The sequence below is a fragment of the Lepisosteus platostomus genome, chromosome 3 (genome assembly GCF_059453375.1).
Source record: "Lepisosteus platostomus isolate fLepPlt1 chromosome 3, fLepPlt1.hap1, whole genome shotgun sequence".
Taxonomy (NCBI): Eukaryota; Metazoa; Chordata; class Actinopteri; order Semionotiformes; family Lepisosteidae; genus Lepisosteus; species Lepisosteus platostomus.
Window position 1 is genome coordinate 69,494,384 of NC_142613.1, and position 25,057 is coordinate 69,519,440.

The following is a 25,057-nucleotide window of genomic DNA, read 5'->3' on the forward strand; positions in this document are numbered from 1 at the left end:
GGCGAGAAACACGTGGGGACCTGCTGCAGTCCAGGAAGCCCGAGCTGAGAAAAGATTCATTAGCAAGTTACCTTTACATTACGAGTCGATAGATACTTTTGTTCTCAAGTAAGCCTGAAAAGTTAAAAAAAAAAAAACAGAGCGGTTATGGAGCAAGATATAGTAAGCCTGAAGGAACAACTGTTGGTGAAAGAAAATGAGATTGGCATTTTAAAGGACAAACTCGAACGGTTGTTGAAGGTATTTCATTTTTTAGTTCAAACCCTTTGATTGTGCACGACACAGCAGCTTTTATGTCAGTATTATTTTTTCTCGTTATATAGTAATCCAAGTAATCCTAAAAGGTAACTTTATTAAGTACTGTGCACTACGTATAATCTAAATAGGTAATGCAGAAAACGAGAGAAAAGCTCATTTTTAAGTGCTCAGCCTCTGGAGATCTGAAGACTTACATGCTCACTGTTCTTTCATTTGACAAAACGTTGTATTTAGTGCAGAGATTTCTGTGTTATTGTAAGGTGTCGCCTGCTCACACTGTGTTGACGAATTAGATTATGAAGAGCTCGCTGCTTTCTCGGAGCAAATGATCAAAAAAGAGATCGATATGACTTAAACTTGGCCAATGGCGTCTAACTATACAAACATTGTTTCCCATGTTTTGTTGTTTAGCTGAAATTCATAATCCGAAAACCTTATTTGTAAGTTAGGAACTTAATTCTAACGACCGGTTTAGCAAACCTCTGCTAGAAAACCTTGACACTCATTTATAAACATGTATATATATTTTGTAAGGGTTCTCCAATTTCTTCTTTGCCTTGCAAGGATTCCCAGTGCAGCACTGAAGCAATTGATGTACAAGAAACTGTGACACAACTGACTCCCCTGCAAGAAAAGCCATTTCTCTCCAACGAAGAGATCATGAGGTATAGCAGGCAACTGCTTGTCCCCCAGTTCGGTGTTAAAGGTATATAAGCATGACACGCACACGTTCTTGGCTGTTTTTAACGATTGTTCTGGAGTGAATTGAATTGAAATAGCAGACCGTGTAAGCCCAGGCAGGCATTTAGCTACAGTAGGACACCAGGAATAATACCCCTTGTTTTACAAATTGGATCTTTAATAACCTAGTAGAGAAACATACTGTAGCGCGGGCAATAAACACGCAGAACAGTGGGGTTAGAAGTGCTCTTTTTTTAAATTGAACACCATAGTTTTTTTTCAAACAAACTATTTCACAGTAAACATTTTACACTCTAACAAATCACGCAAAGTCGTGCAACCTCTACTATATTTCATTCTTAAAAGGGTGATTGTCCTTTTTCAGTCAGTCCCTGTGCAAGTGGTTGCTGGGGCTGGATTTGCACAATGAAAGAGTCCCTCCAAGCCCTACCGCTTGCTGTTGTCCTCGGCTTTCCCCTGTCCCGGCTCTGAAACCGCAGTCCTCCGCAGCAGCTCAGGGAACAGGGTTTTCCTCCTTAGTCCCTGTGCAGGGCCCACAGTCTCTTCCAGGGCTCCTTCGCCGTGGAGAGGCCCCACTTGGCGACGTCAAGCTTCATCCTCCCTCTGAGGTTCACGAGGATCCTCTCCTCCAGCTCCCTCGCTCTCGTCTCTGTGCTGGGCTGGATGAGAGTGGTCCTCACGTTCCACAGCCCTTGTTTTGATAGGGACACCAGCGGCCAAAGCAAGTACTGTGCCCCTTTGGCCAGTCCTGTCTGTGCTAGCCCCAGCAGGAGGCACTGGTTTCTTAGCACCTCTCCCGCTCCCAGGAGTTGCAGAGTGTTGTCTCTTCTGCCCCACACCGCTTTGGCGAAGGGGCGGCTCCAGAACACGTGCTCCTGCGTCTCCTTGACGATCCGTTTCCTGGTGAGCGAGTGTCTGTCGAGGACCTCTCTCTGGCGCACCGCCATCCAGTTGAGACCCTTTAACTTGTTATCTAGGTCCTTTGGCTGCATCCTTTCCCAGACTTGCCTGGGAGCCTGCAGCCTCTCCCCGGTGAACAGTTGCTCCCTCACCCCCTTGTACAGGACCCTGTGGTTGGTGCAGAGCTCTGGCTGTCTCGTGGCCTCGTATCTCCTGCTCCACTTGACAGCGTGGGAGTAGGACTCAGGTTGCTTTTCTGCTTTTGGTCCAGTGTTTGTCCACTGGACCAGGTGCTTCATCAGGATGGAGAACCACAGCCTTACAAAGTACTGGCAGTGCCCCTCAGAGGTTGCAGAAGAAGATGCAGTCGAGTTTTGGGGGAAATGCGGCACGTCTCTCCCCCCAGATATCGACTCTGCTGCCCACTTCAGAGAACAGTATCTGTATCCAGTGGCTGAAACTCTCTCCAAAACCGAAGCATTCCACCCCTCCAAGCAGACAGCTGTGGTTTACTCTGTCGAAGGCTTTCTCCTGGTTCAGGTTCACTACCATTGTGGGCACATTTGGTCTTCATCCCAGGCAATGGTGTCCCAAAGGAACTGGAGGTCCTAGCTGATGGGTCGCTCTTCCACCCCACACATCTAGTTGCTGTTGATTATGTGGGGCAGGGCTGTTCTCAGTCTGCTGGCCAGTGGCATAGTTTTGCAACCCTCAAATTATTTTTTGATTCAAGTGGGATTCCACGTCCTTGAACGTGTACTGTCAAAGCTCAGCAACCCCAGGTTTCCACAGTAGTCTGATTGTGGTGGCCCAAAAACAACCTTTTCTCAAAAGCATGTACCCTGATGTTCCCTGTTGTAGTCTTTTTACGCCATCAAACCTCAAATGTTCTCACCAAGCAATACAAAGAAGCCCGTTTATAACATAGAGTGAAGGGGGGGTCCTGACAGACAGAGGCCAGGCAGGTCAGGGTGGGAACATGAGGTCACAGACCTGGATGGGGAAACATGGGACAGCCACAGATGTACACTCGCATAATATGTACATAAACCCCTGTCCTTCCCCCTGAGTCCCAGCAGTTAGCAATGTCTCTGATAGTTTGAGACAAGATCCCATTTATCCCAGCATGCTCTCCGGAGGAGTGACATCACCAGCCCCACTGCTTGTCTGCTCCGTGTCCCGTCACTGCCTGATGAGGGCGCTACAATATAAATGGTTTCAAAGAGAAGAGGCTGTTGGTAGTTAGGATCCCATTTTAACATCTCGTCTGATGGATAGAAACTCTTATCATGGTGTGCCCTGTTCTGGGATGTTGGTTTGGAAATCCTGATGCAGAGCAAAGAGTGCCTGCTCTTACAGCAACAACCTGGTTTTCCTATTACAGCTTTGATCTATCTGGCTTGTTTGGTTGCTAGTATCTACTCGATCTAAGATCTTTTGGAGGTTTTTTCTTGAAAATACATAGTATCTGCTCCATCAGCATGGCTGGATAGCCTGTTATAAACTGTTTGTATACAGTGCCTCTTGTTTTTAATTTTAAATGGACTTTGCACTCCAGTCCTGTGGTTTGTGTTTCACTGATTCTGATTATGTCTATTGGGTTGTCAATGCCTTTGAGGATTTTGATTAGTTTCATAGCATCTTCTGTTCGGGACTAAAAAGACTCTTCTGTTTTAGCTTGCTGGCATAGGTCATTGCTTGACATCAGAGGATGTGAGTAGTTGCTCTTCTCTGAACTGATTCTGGAGGAGCAATATCTTGGTTGTAATATGGTAACATAATCAGTCCAGAGAAGAGCAGATACTTCTCCTGTAACTATCATAAGTGTGTCTTTGTGGAACTGAGAACCAGTGTCATTTAATTAAGGATTGGTTGACTATTCTGTACTTAACCATTTACATACCAAAATTGGTTTTTGTTTTAACAATACTCATTTTGTTTTTAAGCTATCAGATGTACAGATTTTGTTCCCGGCTTTCCAGTGGGTTTCCCAGTTTTCCCTTTCTTGGAAATGGTGCAGTGTTTTGCTACTTGATCCAAGGCTGTGCTTTTCCTGCTTGCAGGGCAGCAGCAGCTGTGCAGGACCTCTGTGCTGGTCGTGGGGTGCGGAGGGCTGGGCTGTCCTTTGGCGCAGTATCTGGCTGCAGCTGGCGTAGGTACGGAACGCCGACTGAGATGTGTAACCAGTAACGCCTCATAGCACGTCACCCCCCTGTGTTTTTTTATATTCTTTTTATTTGTTTTTAATAATATCAGTAACAACAATTCAGTTTACAGCATACCCATCATTAACAATCAGAAAGCCAGCAAGGCAGCATCATGCCCAGTGTTACAAAGAAAAAAAAGAGTACAGAATAATGTAATGTGTTTTTAAGAGTGCTGTGATATTGTGGAATCAGAAATCAAAAGATGATCCAGCACTTCATTACAATTTGAAATAGATGAGCCAATAAGGAAATCTACCTTTATTGTGATTCGTGAGTATAGTACTGTTTCCAGAACCTCTCAACCCGCGTTGCCTTCATTACTGAACACTTCCTGCTGTTAATGCTGTTCCCCTTATAGTTTGGAAAAAGGCAAGGCATCTTGTGTGTAATATAATTTACTTATAACATAATTTAAGATTAAAAAGGGAATAGGCTAGTCAGACTTTTTTTTCTATTGTTTTATAAGTTATAGGAGAGTTGGAGTGTGCCACATGTCCAATTTTGCCGTATGTCCTATTTTTGTGAAAGTGGGACGATTATTTTAGATGTTTTTTCCTGATGTGTTCATCAGGAAACCAACAAGTTTACCAACAGTTTATAGATATTACATACAAGAATATGAAGAAACAATTTAGGGATAAAAGTATACCTTTGTGTATAGGACCATACGTAATTGTAAAAAGTTTTCATATTGGATATGAAAGCATAGTATGTTTTTAAAAGATGGTCAGTTTGACTACCTAGCAAACTGTCTTCTTTCATTTGTGTTCCATTTGCAGTTTTACAACTATGGCAGATTTGAATGAAAAACATTTCTAAATGTCGTGCTTCCAGATGAATCTTAAATGTTGTGTTTTAAACCATGTCACTGTACACTGAAGCACATCCACGGTGCAACCTCTGATTTAAGGTAAACATTATGAAGGACAAAGGTAGGTTTATTCTACAAGTGTTGACTTGTGGAAAAACGTTTGCCAAAGACCCATGAACGTTATATGCTAAGACTCACTTGGTTCATTTAGGATGGAATTTCATAAAATGCAATACTTGATGTGTCCATCTGTTATAAATAAGCATGTAGGCGTGGACAGGCAGAGATAATACATCTACAGGGTCACCTGTCTGATTGAGTAGTATTTCCTTTGTGTGTGCTCTCTGTATAATAGACTGGATTCCTGAGAAAATGGTCCTATGTTAAGAGTTTCCCAGGAGTGCACATTGCTGTGAGGCTGATTGCTGCAGAACACAGAACACTATGACATTTTCAGCAGTTTGCCATCCAAATAGTATTGGATATAAAAACATAGGATGTGGTTATTAAATTAGATGGTCAGTTTGACAACTTGACAGATTGGGTTCTGTCGCGTATTTTTCCTTTTCTGTGGACGGCACGACCACCTGTCGAGATGTACAATACAAGCGACAGTGCAGTCCCTGTCCTTCTTGTAGTGGGGGCTGCGAATGCCTCTCAAGACTAGAGGCTTCAGTGGTTTCCCCTCTTGTCGGCGGCAGGTCCGTAGCATGTCTTTCATTCAAAGTCAGGCGCTTGTGGCAAACTCTTGCACATCTTTCACAACTCCAGGACGACTGGGGCTGCTGGACTATGATGAGGTGGAGCTGGGTAACCTGCACAGACAGGTGCTTCACGGAGAGGACAGGAAGGGAAAGCCGAAGGCCCTGTCTGCTGCAGCGTCCCTGAAGAGGTAGGTCCTGGGGTTGAGAACACAAAATGAATCCGGGCTCTTCGGAAAGACTGAGCATCTCTTATTAGCACCTAATGTGGCCCCTGTTTCTGAGTCAATATTTAGATAGAAGGGCTGAGAAAATCACGTTTTATCCATGTTTTTTAATAAGGTGATCATAAGGTTGTGTTGTTTTCTAGAGCACTCTATAGAAAGTGTAGAAGTAACACAATGTCAGCAAAACAGGTCAGAGGATCTAGTGGATCCTGAAAAATGTAAATGAACAGTTCTTAATATGCGGAAAGAGAGAACCACAGGGGAATCTGCGCTACCCCTCAGCCGGCACCAGCGGCTCGCGGGGCCAGGGCGCAGACTGCCGAGCACCGCAGCACCGCCAGAGAGCCTGGCCACGCGCCGGGCTCCCTTCAGAGGTGTCGCTGGGCCGAGCCCGACGCCGCGCGCAGGCAGGCAGGGAGGGAAGCAGCACAGCCGCTCAGAGGTGAAATATTCCCAGGGGAAACCGAATTCGAGGCCTCAGTTAATCAGCCGCGGGCTGAAGTGCAACAGATGGAGCGTGACAACAAACTGGGGAAAAAAACGAACAATATTTTAGACGTAGCTGAATTGATGTGTTGGAGCTCGAAGGGAGACTGTGGTGTACCTAAAAGAATAAGGGGAAATTCACCACCTCCCGTCGGAGAAGCATCAGTAGACACAGAGGAGCCCGGAGGCCCAAGACGCAGCACTCACTTCCCATTTCCTTCCTGACACTCGCTCCCCCCACACACGCTCACCACTGGCGTCTCCACTGCCCACTCTGCCACACCAGTGCCCCCAGCCTGCCCAATACCCAGAGTGCCAGACTGCCGTGCCCTCCTCATTCTGCCCTCTCGTGCAGTCGCTCTCCCCGGCGACAGGATGCCAGGCGGGTCTTCTCATTGATTCACATGGGAAATTCGTCAGTGAACGCAGGGTCGACAGGCTCAAATGTCTGTCCTTGACCGGTGCCCGGCATCAGAGAAGACCCTCCAGCTGCTGTCTAAGCCAGCCCTTGGAATGCCAGGCTGCTCCATACTGCACGCTGGCACCAGTGATCGGAGGTCCGTTGTGCAGTGGCAGAGGGCTACACAGGAGTTCCCACTCTCTAGCATTGTGATCTTAATAATAATAATAATAATATTATTATTATTATTATTATTATTATTATTATTTCTTTATTAGCCCTATACAATTTCTTGCATTAGGAATTCGTCTTTTTGCATACCCCAGCTTTTCTCCATGGAGACACAGACACACAGACAGGGAGAGAAGCTTGGGGTCAGAGCACAGGGTCAGCCATTGTACGGTGCCCCTGGAGCAGTTGGGGTTGAGGGCCTTGCTCAGGGGCCCAACGGAGTAGGATTCCTCTGCCGGCCGCAGGATTTTAACCAGCAACCTTCCAGTCACAGGCGCAGATCCTCAGCCACAGAGCCACTGCTCCGCCCATCACAGCATGGAATAGCTAAACTGATTGTATCAGAAAACAGATGAACTGATATTATCACAACATTAACTTATAAGTGACTAGCTACCTGCGAAAAGTTATCTTGTTTGCAATCCTGGTGGCGTTATTGATTTGGAAGGAATACAGCTTCGTCAACCACTGGGAAAACTGGTGACACACAAACACGAACTTGGTTATGTTCAGAGGCAACTCGCTCAACAGATCAGTAACAGAAGCACTTACTGCCTAACGGTTTTCACAGATCATCAGATTCCACTGCCTTGGATTAGTTCGAGTTGACTTTATAAACCGTGGTTGATCAGAACTGTCCTCTGACCAGATAAGCTCTGACCAGAAACACCCACACACTCCATCCAGACCAGCTGAACCCAGCAGAGCCAGACAGAAGCTCTCCAGCACCGCACCAGTTCAGACCAGTTCAGAGCTGGGAGGGATCCAGATCCTCGTCTGTGTCTCATGATGCCTCATCCCTAGAGGCACCGTATCAAACCAGTAAATCAGAGATATGTTTAGATAGACAGCCTCTAAATTATTCCCATGCAAAATCAGTTTTATAATCAAGTAAGGTAATGGATAAAATACAGAAACAAAGGGAAAGACTAATGGTTTGATGCAGACTGTGAAAACCATAGGACAGCTTGGCGGCAACTAGCAAAACAATGATGCAGACAACCACACAATGGAGATCCGCGCCTCAAATACTGCGGGTACCACAAACACACACACCCTTGAAAAAATTGCATCTATAAACAGGCAGCTCTCAGAAATCAAGAAGTCAATAAACCAAAATTGCTTCTGAGAAAAGTGAAGCACTTTAAATCAAAACCCAAAGAGTTGGCCATCCACAATTATAGTCTGGAAAAAGACATTTAAAAACTTCACCAATAGTTACCAAATGTAGAAGCGTTAGACCAAAACAACATCTATGGAAAAAGTCAGCTCTGGAAAACTCTGGAATTGGCAATTGAAGACACAACTTCTTATACTCCCTTGATCACAGAGCAGGAGTTGCTAGTCAAATCCAGGTGAAAGACCTGCGGCCAAGACCGAGTCAGCAATGCGATGCTTAGACACTGCAGCAAGGCCGGCTCAGATTGTGGAGACCCCAGTCACTATCGGGGCATCTTCGAGTACAGCATGTATTTTGCAGTCTGCACAGTCTGTACCTGAACGAGCAGTGACCTGGCAAAGGTGTTTTTCAGTGTTCTCAGAATAGTGGCCTTCCTTACCGAGCAGTGTTCTGAGTAAAGGTCATGTTCGCTTTTTAGCAAACAACTGCGCCGGCTGATCACATTGACACCCTAGACACTTATAAACAAGCATGTCCACCAGTGAGCTAAAGGAAACTGTTTGCCAGTTTTATTGATCTTAATAGAACCTTAGACTCACTTTGGCATTAGGAGCTTCTTTATGTTACAAATGTCTGCAAAGTGGTGTAGGAGTCTACAGTGTAACTAATTTAGCAGTGGGGTTGGGACAGTCTGCGGCTTCTGGCTTTGTGTGACACAACACAGATCAAATTACTACTCTATGCTAATGACTTGGTCCTACTGTAGTCCACAGAGCAGGGGCTGCCGCAGAGCCTGGCTTTGCTGGAGCTGAACTGTCAAAACTGGGCAATGATCGTAAAAAACGGACAAGAATAGGGATGAGCTTTTCCCCAAAGAAAAACAGATCTCGGGGGAATGTATTCACCCGGAGTAACAGTGCTGTAAAACACACAATCAGCTGTGCATGCCTTGGTCTAAAGATCAGATCGTCAGGGACGTTTGTCCTAGCAATGAGGGCATTGAAAGAGAAAGCACACAGGGCTTTCTATGCTATAAGAAGGAGGCTGCAGAATATGAATCTTCCCTCAAAACTTATTGCTCTATAAGGCAATTAAGTGGGCGTCCAGTCAAAAGAGATCAATACAATATTGGCTGCACCTAATAAAATGTGACCAGAATGCTTTCCACTACAAGAAACTGCTGAGGCGAGAACTGATCGAGACACGCCCCTCGCAGCCAGCTGGTCCTGAATTTCACTGCCCCGAGTCTCGCTGACCAGCTTCAGGACAGCACTGCAAAAGACATTTCAAATCAGGTCAATCGAATTATAGCACAAAAAACACTGCCTCGTCCCCTGGGACACACGTGCATATGAACAACACAAACTGGAATGCTACCGGGCTTTAAAAACTCAGTACACACCGACCAAGTATCTGACCCTGCTAAGAGACAACCAGGAGAAATAAACCCCGATGAATTACAGGCTCAGAGACCACAGCCTGGCCATAGAAGCTGCAATACAGGCAGACATGGCTACCCAGAGAGGACAGGCTGTGCTCCCACTGACAGCAGGGACAGTTGCATTTTCTGCTTCCCTGCTAGACGCACTCCTGGATTAGACAGAACATTCTGCTCTTCCAAATCGAATCCCCAGTCCTGCAAGAATCGGAACAGCTTCCTATTCTACTAGGAGAAGGACAAGGAAAATGAATAGAGCTGGCAGCCCAGTATGTGGTCTCCTGTCAGAGTCTAAGGAAGAGTGATGAAGTCTTCAAACAGAAGTATTGCTCCGAATGTTTGGAAATGCTTACTGTTGCCTTTTTTCTTTGGTTGCTTCGGCTGCAATGTAATTCGTCAGTCATACCAATAAATATAATTGAATTTGAAAGACTTATTCCACCAGATGGTGCTGTTGAATCTGTAATTGTGTTTTGTTTTCTTGAAATGGGTGATTTTGGTTATCATATTTGCTGTCGACTTGGTTTCTCTGCAGAAAAACTGTCCTCCACAGTCATTATCTAAGTTAAGGCCCTCAGCATATCGCTAAGGAAAGGAGAATATGCAAAAACTATTGATTTTAATAAGAAATAATTACCTGCTGTCAAAGAATATGCAGTGGGGACGTGTGGAAAAACAGCTCTGCCCTATTCAAATTGGCTGAGACCACTCAAGAAATGACGAGATCCTCAGATCTATTAGCTACTAGCGACTAAATGTGTTAATGGTCTGAGTTGCCTTCTCTTGTTCATTATCTTTCGTCTGTTCGTTACCTCACCCTAACCCTGTTGTAAGCTATCGCAGCTGCACAAGCTCTGGGCACTCTGTTACACAATGTAAGTGTGTTTTTGCTTAGTCATCAACCAGAGCAGGCTTATTGTAGTTATACAGTTCTGTTGTTGGTTTGGTCTTCCACCAAGCTTAGCTGTTAACATTTCAATGGTGGTGTAGTCAGGTGAATGTGGGAGGGGAACACAAAGATTTCAATACCTCTTGTTCTTTCTCAGTCATTATTTTTGTTATCGTTCCCGGCTTGCCTTCCTGCCCGTATTATGCGACACTAAAGAACTGAACGACATTGTTCCTTGAGAAATGTATTTTCCATTTTTGTCATATCTCCCTTTTGTAACTTCACTAAAACAGGCTGAAGACTTTGCATGCCACTTCCATGTTTATTGTAAAACGCAACAAATATGTCGACGGTTTCTTACATTCTTTTCCTTTCTGTAGATGAAATGTGCAAATGTTGTTTCATGTGTCTACGAAACTCTTTAGCGTTGCGATTTTGACCCATTTTTGTGATTTATCGCCCATTCAATGTTCTTGATTTTGTTCTCGTGTTTTTGAGCTGTTTTGAAGCCTGATATGAATCTGAAGTGATATTGAGATCAACGGTGGGTTGAATGCTGGGACAGAAAGAATCAGTCTTTATGCTGTTTTCCTTTTTCATCCCCAGTTACCATCATACAAAACCATTCACTTTTCTTGAAGTTTCCCTCCCAAAGTTATTTTCCTAAAGAAGGGAGGGTAATTATAGATGTACAGTTAACTCATTTCAGGCTTTTTGTTTGAATCTATCCTTGTCGTTTTCCTTTATTCTCTTTTGGATGTAAAACCTGTAAAACATAAAACAACTTGATTGCCCAGGCTATTCGATGATTGATTTTCAACTTTCTCTTGCTTGGTTACTACTTAAAGATTAAACCTTTTAGAAATGGACTGAATTGGACTTTAACATATATATTTTCCCCCTTTTAGTGAGATTTTCAGTAATTATTCACTGGTCAAAGTACTGTAGCGCCCTCGCCCGATGTTGCCCTCGCCCTAAACCTGTGTACATGTTCGGTTTATCCCCTAATGTGTGTGTAAATTCTTTAGTGGTCCTTGTAAAAAAAAAAAAAGAGAAAGGATAACATCTCCTGGTGTCCTTTCATGAAGGAACCCGCAGTTGTTACAGTAAATTAGTGTTTTTTTTATTTTGAATCCATAAGCAGCTGATTTCATTGGTAGCCCTGAGCGAGAAACCTCCCCCCCCCGATTGTTCCAGCTGTGCAAATGTGTGTTGGTGAAAGTCACTTTCGATAGAGGCGTCAGACAAATAAATAAAGCTCTCCCAGACATGCTGGCTAGCTTTACATCCAGATAGCTGTAAAGTTCCTTTCTGTGTGGTCCGGGGAAGTTCCATTCCATCCAGGTGGTATGTCCAGCAGTCATGTACATTCATTTCAACCTCAGAACGGCTGTTGGGCTATTAGGATAAGTGGTTCTTAGACAGATAATTGATGAATGATTTCAGTATTGTTTCGATCTCAGAGACTATTTAATTACTATTAACTAGGAATTAAAGAGACTTGATTTCCCCCTGATGCACAAATCTTAAAAATGAAACCAGGCAGAAGCGGAGCACTTTGTGGTAAACCGTGTTACCGTATGGGACAAAGGTGCAAGGCGCCGGTGTGGGGCATCGACTGGACTCTTACTGTAGCGGAATCGACTCTTGTTCCCGTAGGCTGAACTCTGCAGTGGACTATGTGCCATATCACATGCAGCTGACTCCCGAGAACGCCCTGCAGCTCGTTCAGCAGTATCCTTGTATGGTTTGTAAAAACCTCCGGAAGCGGAACTGGGAAGACAACTGAAACGAGGGGTGACACAGGGCCAGTTCCTGTTTTTTTTTTCCGCAAAATGAGGATTTTCATTGTCATCACACATAGGCTTGTTTTCATCTTATGCAATTTATTCTTCTATGAATGAATTACCCTTAAAATCCACCAAGGTGGAAGGGTTCAAGTTCAAGTTTTCTTCTCGTGGACAGTTACATCTCTGATTATTACGGTGAATGTAACTTTCGATGACTATGATAAACGAACAGTAAAATATGTTTAGAATTGGATTATTATAAGGAAATGTCACGTGGGACAGACAGGCAATGAACGTCAAATGCCAAAATGTAAAAATGATCAGAAAATTGGTTGAAGTATCAGCTACAGTCTAATAGGTGTATCAGCTACTGTATAGTCTAATAGGTCTATAATAGGTGTAATAAGTGTTTCAGCTATAGTCTAATAGGTCTATAATAGGGGTAATAAGTGTTTCAGCTATAGTCTAATAGGTGTAATAGGTGTATCAGCTATAGTCTAATAGGTGTCTAATAGATGTAAATGGCGTTTAATAATGGCTCTGTGGTCTGTGCTGATGAAACCTGCATGGCGCAGAGTTGTTAATATGTGTTGGACATTTCCTTAATGCCTTCGCTCTCATGTACGATATCATAGCCGACTGTTCTGACAACGTGCCCACGCGCTACTTGGTTAACGACGCTTGCGTTCTTGCTGGCAAACCTTTGGTTTCCGCCAGCGCTCTGCGGATGGAGGGGCAGGTGAGTATCCTGAGCATGTGCAAACACTCGGGTCTCCATTAGTGTGTTCTGGGAGAGCATGAGTGATGAGCGCTATGGAAGAAATAGCAACATTTGACTGCCACCTGGCAAATATAGACCGAACCCTACAATTGGAACAACAAGTGTAGTTGACCCTTTAACAGTTCATCAGCAGCACTTTGTGTCTTTGAGAATTGCTTTAACTGTAATACTCTGTTCACAGCTCACTGTGTACAATTACTGCGGGGGTCCGTGCTACAGATGCCTGTACCCCGTGCCCCCTCCCCCAGAGACTGTGACCAACTGCTCAGACGGAGGTGTTCTTGGAGTAGGTAAGTCTCCACTATAGAGCACACAGAGGCAGAGCAAATGCTTGCTTGGTATTATGGACATTCTTTAAAAAAAATAAAAGACTGGTAGTAAACTGTATGTACAGGATGAGCAAAATCTCTAGAATTTTTAACAGAAGATTTAACAGTAGACAAAAGATTTATATTTACAGGTGGCACTCTCAGAAGTACATGGATAATGTACTGCGATCAATGCTTGGGAATCAAAAAGCTGTTCACAGTCTAACAAGTGGTAAACCACATAACGATGCTTCAGAATCGTTACTGCATATGTGCTGTATCAATATTTGAAATCTTTTCTCAGTCTCCCATATCCTGTGAACGTGTGTCCTGTGGTTACATTGTTTGACCCCTGTAGGCAAATAATTAACATAATTAAGTTAATTTTTTTCAATGATTCTGCAGTGCCAGGGATCATGGGGTGTTTCCAGGCTTTGGAGATTCTGAAGATTGCCTCTGGGCAAGAACGTATCCTTTACAAGTCTGAGCTTTGTGGGTTTTGTTTGCCACACGCATGTGTGTATAAAAGCTGTGGACACAGTTCTTCCTGATGACGTACTGTAGCTACCTGTAGTGGAGCTCTGATGAACTGAAAGGGTTCCACCCAGGCGATTCCTTGCCTTTGTGGCCCAGCTGCAGGTGAATATCTGGTGAACTCTGAGCGAAAAGTAGCAGAAAAGAGTTATCGACACGTGAAAGGCTGTGGCTCACTGCTGAATGTTAGGGGCGAGTTGTCTTACTTGAAAAACGTCAGTATTATCTTAACCTCAGGACTGCCAGTAGTGCAGACACTGCAGTGTCAGTGCCGTTCTGAAGGCAGCTACAGAACCCACATCCCCCTTTTGAATCTCTGCGCTACAATTAGTGGTGGCCAGTTTTGTGCTCATAGCAACAGACAGAAACGACTCGCTTTTAAAATACGGGATTGGCTTGCAGTTACGCACATACAGCCAGTGTGTGAAGATGAAGACACTCTTGTGTGTCTCCACTGGGTTTTGAGGAAGTGAAAGATTTAGAGTGGTAGCTTGTTTAGTCATTGTGGTTAGCTTAGATTTTGCCTGTGATGGTTCCATTTAAGTAAAGAATGGAAAGTAAAACATTCTGTGTTGTGCTTTGTAATTAAATGGTCATTTTCAGGAAGGTCACTGGACTCCTCAATAGAACGTTTGTGCGTTCCAGGAGGGAATCGTGTAGCCTTGTAGGTGTGTACGCAGTAGTATGGAGGACAGGTGAGGGTGCTGGACTCACCACCCTGGTGAGGGATGCATCAGTCAAATAAACTAATAATATTTAAAAAAATAAATTGTGCTTAATACTATAGGTTAAACTTCACCCTGTGAGATACTAGGCTTTAGTATGAACTTTGCAGATTAATTGTTATATGTAATTTGCAGTAAATGGAAGATGTTTGCTGTCTTAACTTCACATTAAATTTAGCTGCTTTTTTATCACTTCTAACAGTTAAAGATTTGGTTGCACCAGAGTAATGTCTACATTGTAATAACACGAAATCTGACATGAACGTAGGTGAAAAAGTGTTTGTTACCAGCTGTTGCTTAGTCTTGGATAGTCTAGTCCACGAACACGCTGCTTGTCATTAATTTGGTTTGAAAGAAGGCACAGCGGACAGAAAAGATCCCATATGTGCTCTGTCTTCTCTCTCTGTCTCAATCATACCGACATGAACCTAAAACGAAAGGCAAACCAAATGTGGTGGAAAATGTATAGAAATGGAGTGATTCACTGGAGTATGAGGAAGGGAAAACAGAAGTTCCCTCGACCAGCTGAACCACAGCTTTCACAAATCATGCCTGTAAGGCCATCATCATCCCAGCCCAGAGCGGGAAGAGCAGGATGGGAGTATTCTATCCACCACAGTCTGCCAAAGCAGAAAACAAAATGTTACTTCATCTTACAATACAATATAATATAAATTATAATATAATGTATAATATTACTGCATAATATATAACATAGTACTTGCTCAAGTGGGGGATGTTTCAGTAATTTCATTTGATATGTGTGCCTTTTTTATACATGGCGTTGTTCGTTGTGGACTGCCCTTTCAGAAGGTTGCCGTGAGTGTCATACCTCTTGTTTTTTATTGTCTTACCTCCTGACGTGCCAGCAGCCATATGACCCTGCAGCTCTCAACTGCCTACCCACTGAAGCTCAGCTGGGTTGAGCCTGGTCAGTACCTGGCTGGGAGACCTACTGGGAAGCTATGGTTGCTGCTGGAAGTGGTGTTAATGGGACCAGCGGGGGGCCCTCACCCTATGGCCTGTGTGGGTTCTAATGCCCCGGTATAGTGACGGGGACACTATTTTGTAGTGGGCCCTGTCTTTTGGATGAGATGTTAAACCGAAGTCCTGACTCTCAGTGGTCATTAAAGATCCCCGGGCATTTCTCGAAAAGAGTAGGGAGTTATCCTGGTGCCCGGGCCAAATCTCCCCCCTCTGCCTTTGCCGTGGATCCAAATTGTCCCCATTCATGATTGGCTTGCACTTGCCCTGCGATGGACTGGCGTCCCATCCACGGCGTAGCCCGCCTTGCGCTCGTTGCTTGCCTGCTAGGCTCCGGCGTCCCGCGGCACCGTCTGGCACAAAGCAGTTTGGCAAATGACATGACACGACCTCCTGACGTGCCGCAGCCGTCTCGTGTGGGGAAAAACGGGGGGGAACGGCTGTTTTCTCCTGCGCCGGAGGTCCGGCGAAGGTTTTCTTTAACGTGCCCTTGCCCCTCAGCCGGCTACCGCCAGCAGCTGCTCATGTTCGATGCTCAGGAGGCGCGCTTCCGCACGATCAAGCTGAGGCCCAGGCAGGCCGGCTGCTCGGTCTGTGGAGAAAACCCCAGCGTGAGAGCTCTGCAAGACTATGAGAAATTCTGCGGCTCTGCTGCCACAGACAAGGTCAGAGCCCAGTGTGATGTGAGGGCCTCACCCAGCCATGGCACCTTCTCTGCCTCTCTGGCATCATTAATCCCTGTTTCAGGCCATTTTCTCCTCTCTGTAGTAGAGATTCCTCTAGGCCGTTCTCCTGCAGGGCTTTGGGCTGAACCCCATGTAGATTGTTTGGTTAACTGGTTTTGGTTTAAATGGTATAATTAAGGTGTTGCCTGCAACAGACATCTGAGCTTATGTACTGTAGCTAGGAGAGGCTGTTGTGATATTTCTCTGAACTTACTGTATAGTCTTGTCATCGTTGCTTTAAGGTTTGCGGTATTTTCTTGTTTTACTTTGATTTATGGTAATAGCGTGGCTTTTCTCATACTTCCAGAAAAATGAAGGAAACGAGTTGCAGTTGTGTATTCAATTTTGTTTCACCTTTTAAAGTACTTTAGTTTTCAAAATGTCTAAATAATAAGAAAACACCCTCTCCACCTCATCCTTCCAGATAAAATTATAATTAAATAATGTGTGTTACAGTTAGCACCAGGAACTTTGTGGACTAAAAAGCCAATCATTCCAGACAGCAGTGTGAAGTTTGTAGTCTAATCATAATGATTTATGTCACAACCAATTTGGCAGATCCTAAAGGAACAAATTTGGCCATTTTTTTCCATTACTCCACACCTGTGTTTTCCGTGAGACACAGTTCAAAGGAAACGCTCACTCATAGTCCTTTTTGGCAGAGGAATATTGAACAATAAACTAGACTTTGCCGTTAGTTATCTTTTTGTCTCCTACTGTGAATAAAGATGTAGACAACAGATGTAGACAACACAGAAAGGGGAATCTATCGTCAGTTACATTGGCAGCTCTACCAATGGCAACATACAGTCTGTTATACCTGGGTGCTGTTGAATTCCCTTCTGTGGCATCGGCCTGAATGGTGGTAGGCATTGTCAGAAGGTGGAAACCATCCAGGCTTCATGTATATGAGTTAGTCCATTGCTTTATGTATAGCTAACGTCAGCTAGGAAGGAAACTTAAGATACAGTTTGACTAAAACATGGAAAACGTACATAGATTGGCCAGAACTGATCATCTTAAATGAAATGCAGAAATACTACATTAAATAATTGTACTTTTGTATAGCACTAGAACAAGAAGGACTTGGACCTCTTCTGTTGGACTTGTATTTTCATATTAAGGAAGGTCTGAGCTGTTTTAAAAATATCAAGATAGGTTTAACAAATTGCAGACTCTCTGGAAGGAATGAAGTGCTTGTCTTACTGATTATAGATAAGTTCCTTAGTTAATGAGGCCAGAGGCCTGTACAATGTTCCATCCTTACAGTTCCTACTTATGCTTGAAATCTGTGACAGTTGGCTCTGAAAGAGGATTTGATCAATTCATCAGTTACCTTCTGTCAGATTCACATTGCAACTTAACAGCGAGTAACTTCCAGTTACTCTTGATTAACTGAAAAAGTTTTAACTATGGTCAGAAGAATACAATGAAATATGAATCATATTAATCTGTGTCTGGTAAGTCCAAACACCTGAAGCATCAAGCTCTTTGCAATTTCATTAGTAGCCACAAGATGTCAGTTTGCAGCTTTTTACCTGTATGCAGTGGACTAATGGGATCTGTTTATGGCCCCTTTCTCCACTGACCTCTAACAGACTGACAACCCATCCTCACCGCAGTTGGCTTTCTGATAAAGCTTTTATGTTTTGAGCACACATATTATCTCTCGCTCAACTTTGACAAGCTAATACATCCATACCAAACTGCGGCTCGCCATAGAGGCACATACCTCCCAGAAACGGGAACGGAAAAGTCATATTTCTCAACCACTGAGTTGAAGATTGTTCTAATCCTTGTTACTTTTCATCTTGGCCCAGACAGCCCTTGTAAGAAAACTGTAAACACTTGCGCTATGTCTGCAGTGTCTTGGCAAATATAATATTCAGCTCAACGATGACCAGATTGGTAAATTTGAAGAGAATGGAATGTGACTAAGAAAAAACTCTTATGTATAATCCTTTCGGAACCTCTTATAGTATTGTTATAGAATTATTTGCATGGATAAATTCATGTCCTGTCTTTTCTCTCTCTCTGCTTTTCCCGTTTGGAACTTCCAGTGCAGAAGGTTGTGTCTGCTTGACCAAGAGCAAAGAATATCTGTTCAGGTAAGAACAGTGGACTAGGTTGGAAATAGGCTTATGGCTATATTTTTCTTTTTCTGCTTGTTATAGAGAGTAACTTTGTAAGTAAACATATAGTTAACCAGTTAGAGGAAACAGCTCTTTTTATTTTTATGTTGCTACATAGATTTGCTGTGAGCCAGAGCTGACATTTTTAAGGTTTGCAGGTACAGGAAAGAGGTTTTCCTTCGCTGCACTGTCAAATTGGGATGTGGTGGGAATCCTTAATCATCTTTCCTGCTACCTGATTAGGATGCAGTTGAGTATTTATAAGTGATATTCTTCAGCTTGTAAATAACTATACATTCACAACATTAAGTGAGCTCTAAAGCCATATTCTGACAAATCTGGACGGCTGTAAGGATAGAAAAGTAGTCATCCTTCGGATGAGATGTAAAACTGAGGTCCTGACTCTCTGTGGTGATTAAAAATCCCAGAGCGTTTCTCGAAAAGATTGTCCTGGCCAAATTTCCCATTGGCCCTTACCAATCATGGCCTCCTAATAATCCCCCTCTATGAATTGGCTTCATCACTCTGCTCTCCTCCCCACTGAGAGCTGGTGTGTGGTGAGTGTACTGGTGCACTATGGCTGCCGCCGCATCATCCAGGTGGGGCTGCACACTGGTGGTGGTGGAGGGGAGTCCCCATTACCTGTGAAGCGCTTTGAGCGGAGTGTCCAGAAAAGCTCTATATAAGTGAAACAATTATTATTATTATTTTTATTATTATTATTATTATTAAAATGAAGTTCAGACAATCTTGTGGCTTTTCATTAGGCTGTTACAGCCTAAGCACAACAGCTGATGGACAGATGCAAGGCTAACAGTCATATAACTGTAAAGAACAATACATGTTAAAGTCTGGTAAGTGTGGTTTGTACGTTGTACTGTCCCTGTGAGAAACAATCACCCAGTTGGGCGCTGCACTTCGGAGGTGAGCGAAGCTGCGTTTTTATTTGGGTTGAGAAGCGCTGTGTAAAACTCCCTCTTCTTTTCATCTCCTCCTCCTCCTGCCTCTGTCAAGGCTGAATGGGCTCGCCCTCACTGTGTCTAGGTTAATTCCGTCCTTTAAGGTCGGACCGTGTAGAGAGCCGCAGGGCACGATGGTAACGGATCCGATCCCTCCGCAGGAGTATAAAGAGATCCTGGAGGAGCACGTCCCTCACCTGCTCCTTGACGTCCGGCCGCCGGTGGAGGTCGACATTTGCCACCTGCCCGTCTCAATCAGTATCCTTCTTTGGACTGGTAGCACGGCAGGGCTTTCGTGTTTGTGGCGGTAACCAGCATTTTCAGTCCCTTGTGTCTGACAATTTCTCCATGGCTGACAGGGCTTGTTAAAGGGGAACTGCTGTCCCAGTTTCTTAGACCGGTTATTAAATCCCAGCGACAAAATCAGTGAATTGCTGGCATGGCATAGGAAAAACTGGACAAATTCTGAATTGAACACAAAATCGTGAACTTTGTGAAAGTGCTGTAAGTCGCCGTGTTGTTGCAAACCCCTGGTCTCATCACAGGCAAGAGGGAGAGTTTGCGCAAACCGTGATGTGAAGCGGCCCTTCCTGCTCGCTAGTCCCTGTAAAGACTGTTGTATTGCGATGTACGAGCAAACAAGTGCAGGTTGTGCAGGTGGCATTTCACCGCAGAAATGTCCCAACGTGATCTGTGGGCACCGTTAACAAGTAAGAAGTATTTGTCGGCAAAACTGTCTCGAAGTCAAGAGCAGTAGTAAGAGATGTATTCGTAAGCCTGCTTCTTTACAATGCCATAGGGCTGCTTCACATCACCGGACGTTTTGTTGCCTCACAGAATTCAGTTCCCCTTTAAAGCTTTGTATAGTTTTGATTCCTGTTTAAAGACACTGCTGTACAGGGTCTGCGGACGTGTTTTACACTAAGGACCATGAACAATGGTAGTGGTCAGATATGAAAGCATTATTGCTTTTGTACGTGAAGTAATTATCAGACTCCTGAGTTTTCTAAGCCTTTCAAGTTATTAGTGATATTATAATGCTCGCTTTAATGGGATCCTCTTTCAATTTGTATCAACTTGGGTTTTTTTTTCTATATGCTGCTCTCAGATATACCTCTTGCTAGTTTAGAGGACAAAAAAGCTCCACATTTACAACTGCTGAAGGAGAAAATAGAAGAGAGCAGGCAGAAGACAGACCGAAAATCAGATTTTCCAGGTCAGTGATGTGGTCAGGCTGGCAGCTCACTGTGAAGGCCTGTGGAAGTCCGACAGGTTATAATCACACTCATGTAGCAGTCATGAGTCATGATGTTTTAGGGGGTTATAAACTTTAATGCTGGTTTCTTCTTAAAGGTGTATTTCAGCCTTTCGGATTGCAGTGCGATCATGAATTACCCTGGATCATTTCTAAAGTTAACATTTTTATCAAATCGAGGCTTCTTCCCAACCGACACACACGTGGAATTGAAAGGTCCCAGGTGCTGAAGACGTCCTTGACAGTTGCAGTGAGAGATGCATATGGAGTCAATTGCAGGAAGTGATTTGATGCGTGAGCACAATAGCTGGTCTGCTGCTGTTCTCAAGCGGCACAGGGCCCAGCAACATGCTGAGACCACAAAAGAAGAGTAATCCGAGTTTCTTCACCCTAATTAGGCCTCTGCATCTATACACCGCCAAATGACCATGGCTTTTGGCTATCCAATGAGCATGTTGAGATGACAGGGTTGCTAGGTGATATTTCCAATACAGACATATTTTAGTCATTACCGACAGCTGGTGTCTTCATGAATAGCCTATGTTTTAAATAGTTTTGTGGAATATATATGAAATGTGTGTGTCTGTGTGTGAATATACATAGGGTTATTTTTTCATTGCAAGTATTTTTAATTGACTATTTTAAGAAACCCAGTGGAAACCCAGCAGCTTGAGCTCTTGAGTGAACCTTTTAATTGTACTCGCTTTCTTTGTACCTCGTGTCGGACAAGGAAATAATGATGCAGAGACCAGAATTGCATCGTTTACAAGATAAAAGCCTTGTGACGTAAAGCCTGTGCAGGGCCTCCTGGGCACCAGTTGAGCGGAGTGTCGGTCCGAGCCCAGGTCTTGTGACGAGCTGACTGTGACGGGCGGCGCGGTGGCTCTGCGCCTGTGGCTGGAAGGTTGCCGGTTCAAATCCCGCGGCCGGCAGGGGAATCCTCCTCCGTTGGGCCCCTGAGCAAGGCCCTTCACCCCAACTGCTCCAGGGGTGCTGTATAATGGCTGACCCTGCACTCTGAACCCAAGCTTCTCTCCCTGTCTGTGTGTCTCATGGAGAGCAAGCTGGGGTATGTGAAAAGACAAATTCCTAATACAAGAAATTGTATAGGGCTAATTAAGTGATCTTATTTGCATGAAAAGCATTAGCCCATAAACAGGTACTTGACTCCAGCCAAGACAGAATTAGCTCATAAACAGGTACTTGGGCCCACCTGAAAGCAGAGAGGGTGCCAGCACGTCACGGGAGACCCTGTATGGGGAGAACTTACAAACTCCATACAGCCTTATAAATGGCTGACCCTGCGCTCTGACCCTCAGCTTCTCTCCCTGTCTGTGTGTCTCATGGAGAGCAAGCTGGGGTCTGCAAAAAGACAAATTCCTAATACAAGAAATTGTATATGGCCAATAAAGTGATCTTATCTCATCTGTAAGGTGCTGCCCGGGGTGGGCGTGAGTTCAGTCAGCCAGGGCTGTCTTGCCTCTCGGCGACCCCTGGGGTATTGTCAGAGACCTGGTATTGACCTCCAGGATGGAGCTGTGTTGCCTGTCTTGTGTTAAAAAATGGTATCCATTTTGAAATGGTCTCTGTGTTTCCGTTTCCTTCTGAATTTCCCATCTTGCACGTCTGTGTGAGTTGTTTGCTTCCCAATCCATAGCGGGTAGGGGCCACCCTACCCCTACGTATGGGCCCATTGTGCATGTTTCAGTGTGCACTTATTATACTTATAATGATTCACTTGCAATTCTACCAAGTGAATCACAGTCATGGGAGTTTCGAAATATTCTCTTGTCATTTGCTTGATGATAAGACTTCAGGCCAGGTTGAAGTATGGAGTTGGTTGAGCGTGTTGAAATTGAATTAAAATTTTAATGCACTCAATTGAAAAAATGTAGATGAATTCCATGCAAAGACCTGTTGGAAACATATGGATTGTGGTATTTAAATGTGTTAACTACAAATTCAAATTTTATGGGGAAAAAGACAGGAATAGCAAAAACAGATGTTGGTGGCAATTTTTAAATTCAGCCCTAAATTCATCACATTACCTAATATCACTGTGTTACTTGTGCTATAAAAGCATAAAGGTGGTGCTCTCAAAAGAAAATTCAGGAGAGCACTAGGTGCAGAGGACAAGGTAGGATAATATTATTTATGGAAAGTGCTTGTTTTTAAAACAAAATTACTTGTTGTTTCTTGGAAGACAAGGAAATTTGTCTTGAAATTCATGTGATGTTACCCTATGGCATAAAACAGTCTCTCACCTTTTTTGTCATGAAATGCTCACATTGTGTGAATGGTGTACAGTACAATTTAAACCTTTAAATGTTTTTGAGAATTCTTTCTTTGCAATATTCAGGTGCTTTTGAACATTAACATTTACCATGCTTCAGTGCTGTACAGTACAGTAATTCAGGTCTCAGCTGTTCATATTTATTTTGTCTACATGTATATCCAACATTTCAAAAATATCTGTCTTTGGAAATCCAAAATTAATGTTTTTGCCAGAAAACACTGACTCTCTGGTCGTGTTTAATCTGTAAAATAGAGCCATCATAACACTGAACTTTCTGAGCCAGTACTATAATAATATACATATATAATATGGTCTTTATAGTCAGCATTGAGCTATGAAAAAGAAAATCAATGTTTTCTTTTAATAAGGGGAGTTTGTGAGCTGTTCTTGGGTGTGAAGACATTTATTAGGCTGTCTGCTTGTGTTTATTACACTGAAGCAGTGCATCAAAATTACACTCAGTGGCTGCACTTACTGTATAAGTAGGTGATGTCTGTTAGACCTCTTGTGCAAGAACAGCATTTCTTCTGGAGCTGTATTCTTTTAGTGAAATTGTGTGCATCGATTTCTAGCATCTACTGCTGACAGCAGATCAAGTATGATTGATTAAACGGCACAAAAAGAGACAAAACCAGATGCCCAAGTTTAGCCCAATCTGAACTCTTGAGCAGACAGAATCTGATCAGATGTGATCACACAGCACATGGTTATTAATGATAAGTGCAAAGGACAATGGCTTGGGTTAGTGCTGTGCTCATATTAGTGAATAATGGCTTGTCTTGTTTTGATGTAATTTTTGTCACCATGAATCTTGGCTGTTAGTTGTGCTTTCTCGCCTTTATTTCAGCAGTAGGAGCCGTTGATCCAACTCTAAAAGGAAGCACTTCCTGGAGCATCCCAGTAATGTCTCTTGTTTTTACTGACGTTTACAACAAGGTGATGGAGTTTTTCCTCTTGTGTGTTTTAGTGTATGTGATCTGTAAGCTTGGGAATGACTCCCAGAAGGCCGTCCAGATCTTGCAGGAAATGTCCGGTGTGGAGCTGGAACACATTGCTGCGAAAGACATCCGGGGAGGACTGATGGCCTGGGCTCAAAAGATTGACCTGTCTTTTCCACAGTACTGAGGCTTCCACAGTAGCTTTTATTTGACGTTTCCATTGGCATGTGCTATGTATATCGGTATAAGTTCATAAAACCATACTTAATATTCCCATTTGCTTTTAATTTTCCTGTCTGTTCATTTCTATTAGAAGAGCTTTTATGCTTTAGTGTAGACCATTAGTCCAGCCCTGGAGCACTTAGCTCTTCTGCAGAGGCATCAGACCATGGTAACTGTCAATATTTACACATTTTCCAGTGTCCACTTGATGAAAGGAACTGCACATAAATAGTGTAAATGTAAGTGCCCCTGTTCAAAACACACTAAACGCAAGGCCGTTTTTTTACCGTAGCATTTGATCAATGGGAATGGAGATTCAGTAGAGATTAAAAAGGAAATGATGCTTCTATATGCAGTATGCACATACGCACATAAGTAAGGACCCAAGGTAACACATTTATTCGTACCTAGTGCCATGTACAACTGTACATAGCATCGTGAAGGTACACATCCTTTTTCCATGTTGTCATCTCTTTAGATCGAACCAGGCATGTGTCCTTCCATGAGACTGGTACAGTGAATCTGGTTTAGTAGAAATCCGTGTCCAGTTTTTGGAGACAAGTGTCTTCCTTGTCTCAAGTCAGCAAATGGTGTCAGACGGTGTTGGAGAATACAAGGAGGAAAAAGGGGGAAACTAGTTGGGGAGTATCCTTGAGGGGGTTCGTGTGGGATGAAAAAATGGTTATCATTTCTGTATTGAATTTTATTGTTTTTGAAAATTAAAAAGTATTTACAAGGTTACATATAAAATTATTTAAGCCTCTGCCTTCTTCTATAGTGTATACTGTACAGTATGAATAATTGTCCTTTTCATGACAATATATCTCCATTATTCCTGTGGTACAGGAGACAGAGTGGGTATTTTAATTTACTTAAAATCCAGGTCAGTAACCGTGATCAGCTGCTCACTATGTCTGATTGATGGCAGGCCTAGAGAACAACTGATCAGTATTACTGGTATTTATGCTCTACAATTAACTGCCAGTATCCATCTTAACAAATTCTGTGTGGTTTGATTATATAAGTATTTGGAATACA

The 25,057-nt window shown here is 43.5% G+C and overlaps 1 protein-coding gene across 1 annotated transcript; it reads left to right on the top strand.

Annotated features, from left to right (window-relative positions):
* mocs3 (molybdenum cofactor synthesis 3) lies at positions 1 to 24,073 on the top strand. Its single transcript, XM_088626624.1, has 13 exons — positions 1 to 240; positions 823 to 964; positions 3,924 to 4,016; positions 5,650 to 5,770; positions 12,030 to 12,104; positions 12,782 to 12,899; positions 13,123 to 13,231; positions 13,655 to 13,717; positions 15,994 to 16,157; positions 18,278 to 18,325; positions 19,470 to 19,566; positions 20,417 to 20,524; positions 23,827 to 24,073. Exons 1-13 carry the CDS (start codon positions 148 to 150, stop codon positions 23,982 to 23,984), a joined length of 1,389 nt encoding a protein of 462 aa, XP_088482750.1. The 5' UTR covers positions 1 to 147; the 3' UTR covers positions 23,985 to 24,073.
* The last annotated feature ends 984 nt before the right edge of the window (positions 24,074 to 25,057 follow it).

What these genes read in the sequence shown, in the direction of transcription:
- mocs3 (XM_088626624.1), top strand. Translation starts at nt 148, where the DNA reads ATGGAGCAAGATATAGTAAGCCTGAAGGAACAACTGTTGGTGAAAGAA. An exon ending in GCTCTGCTGCCACAGACAAG is followed by an intron (nt 16,158 to 18,277) that starts GTCAGAGCCCAG and finishes TGGAACTTCCAG; the next exon opens with TGCAGAAGGTTGTGTCTGCT. An exon ending in CCGAAAATCAGATTTTCCAG is followed by an intron (nt 20,525 to 23,826) that starts GTCAGTGATGTG and finishes TGTGTGTTTTAG; the next exon opens with TGTATGTGATCTGTAAGCTT.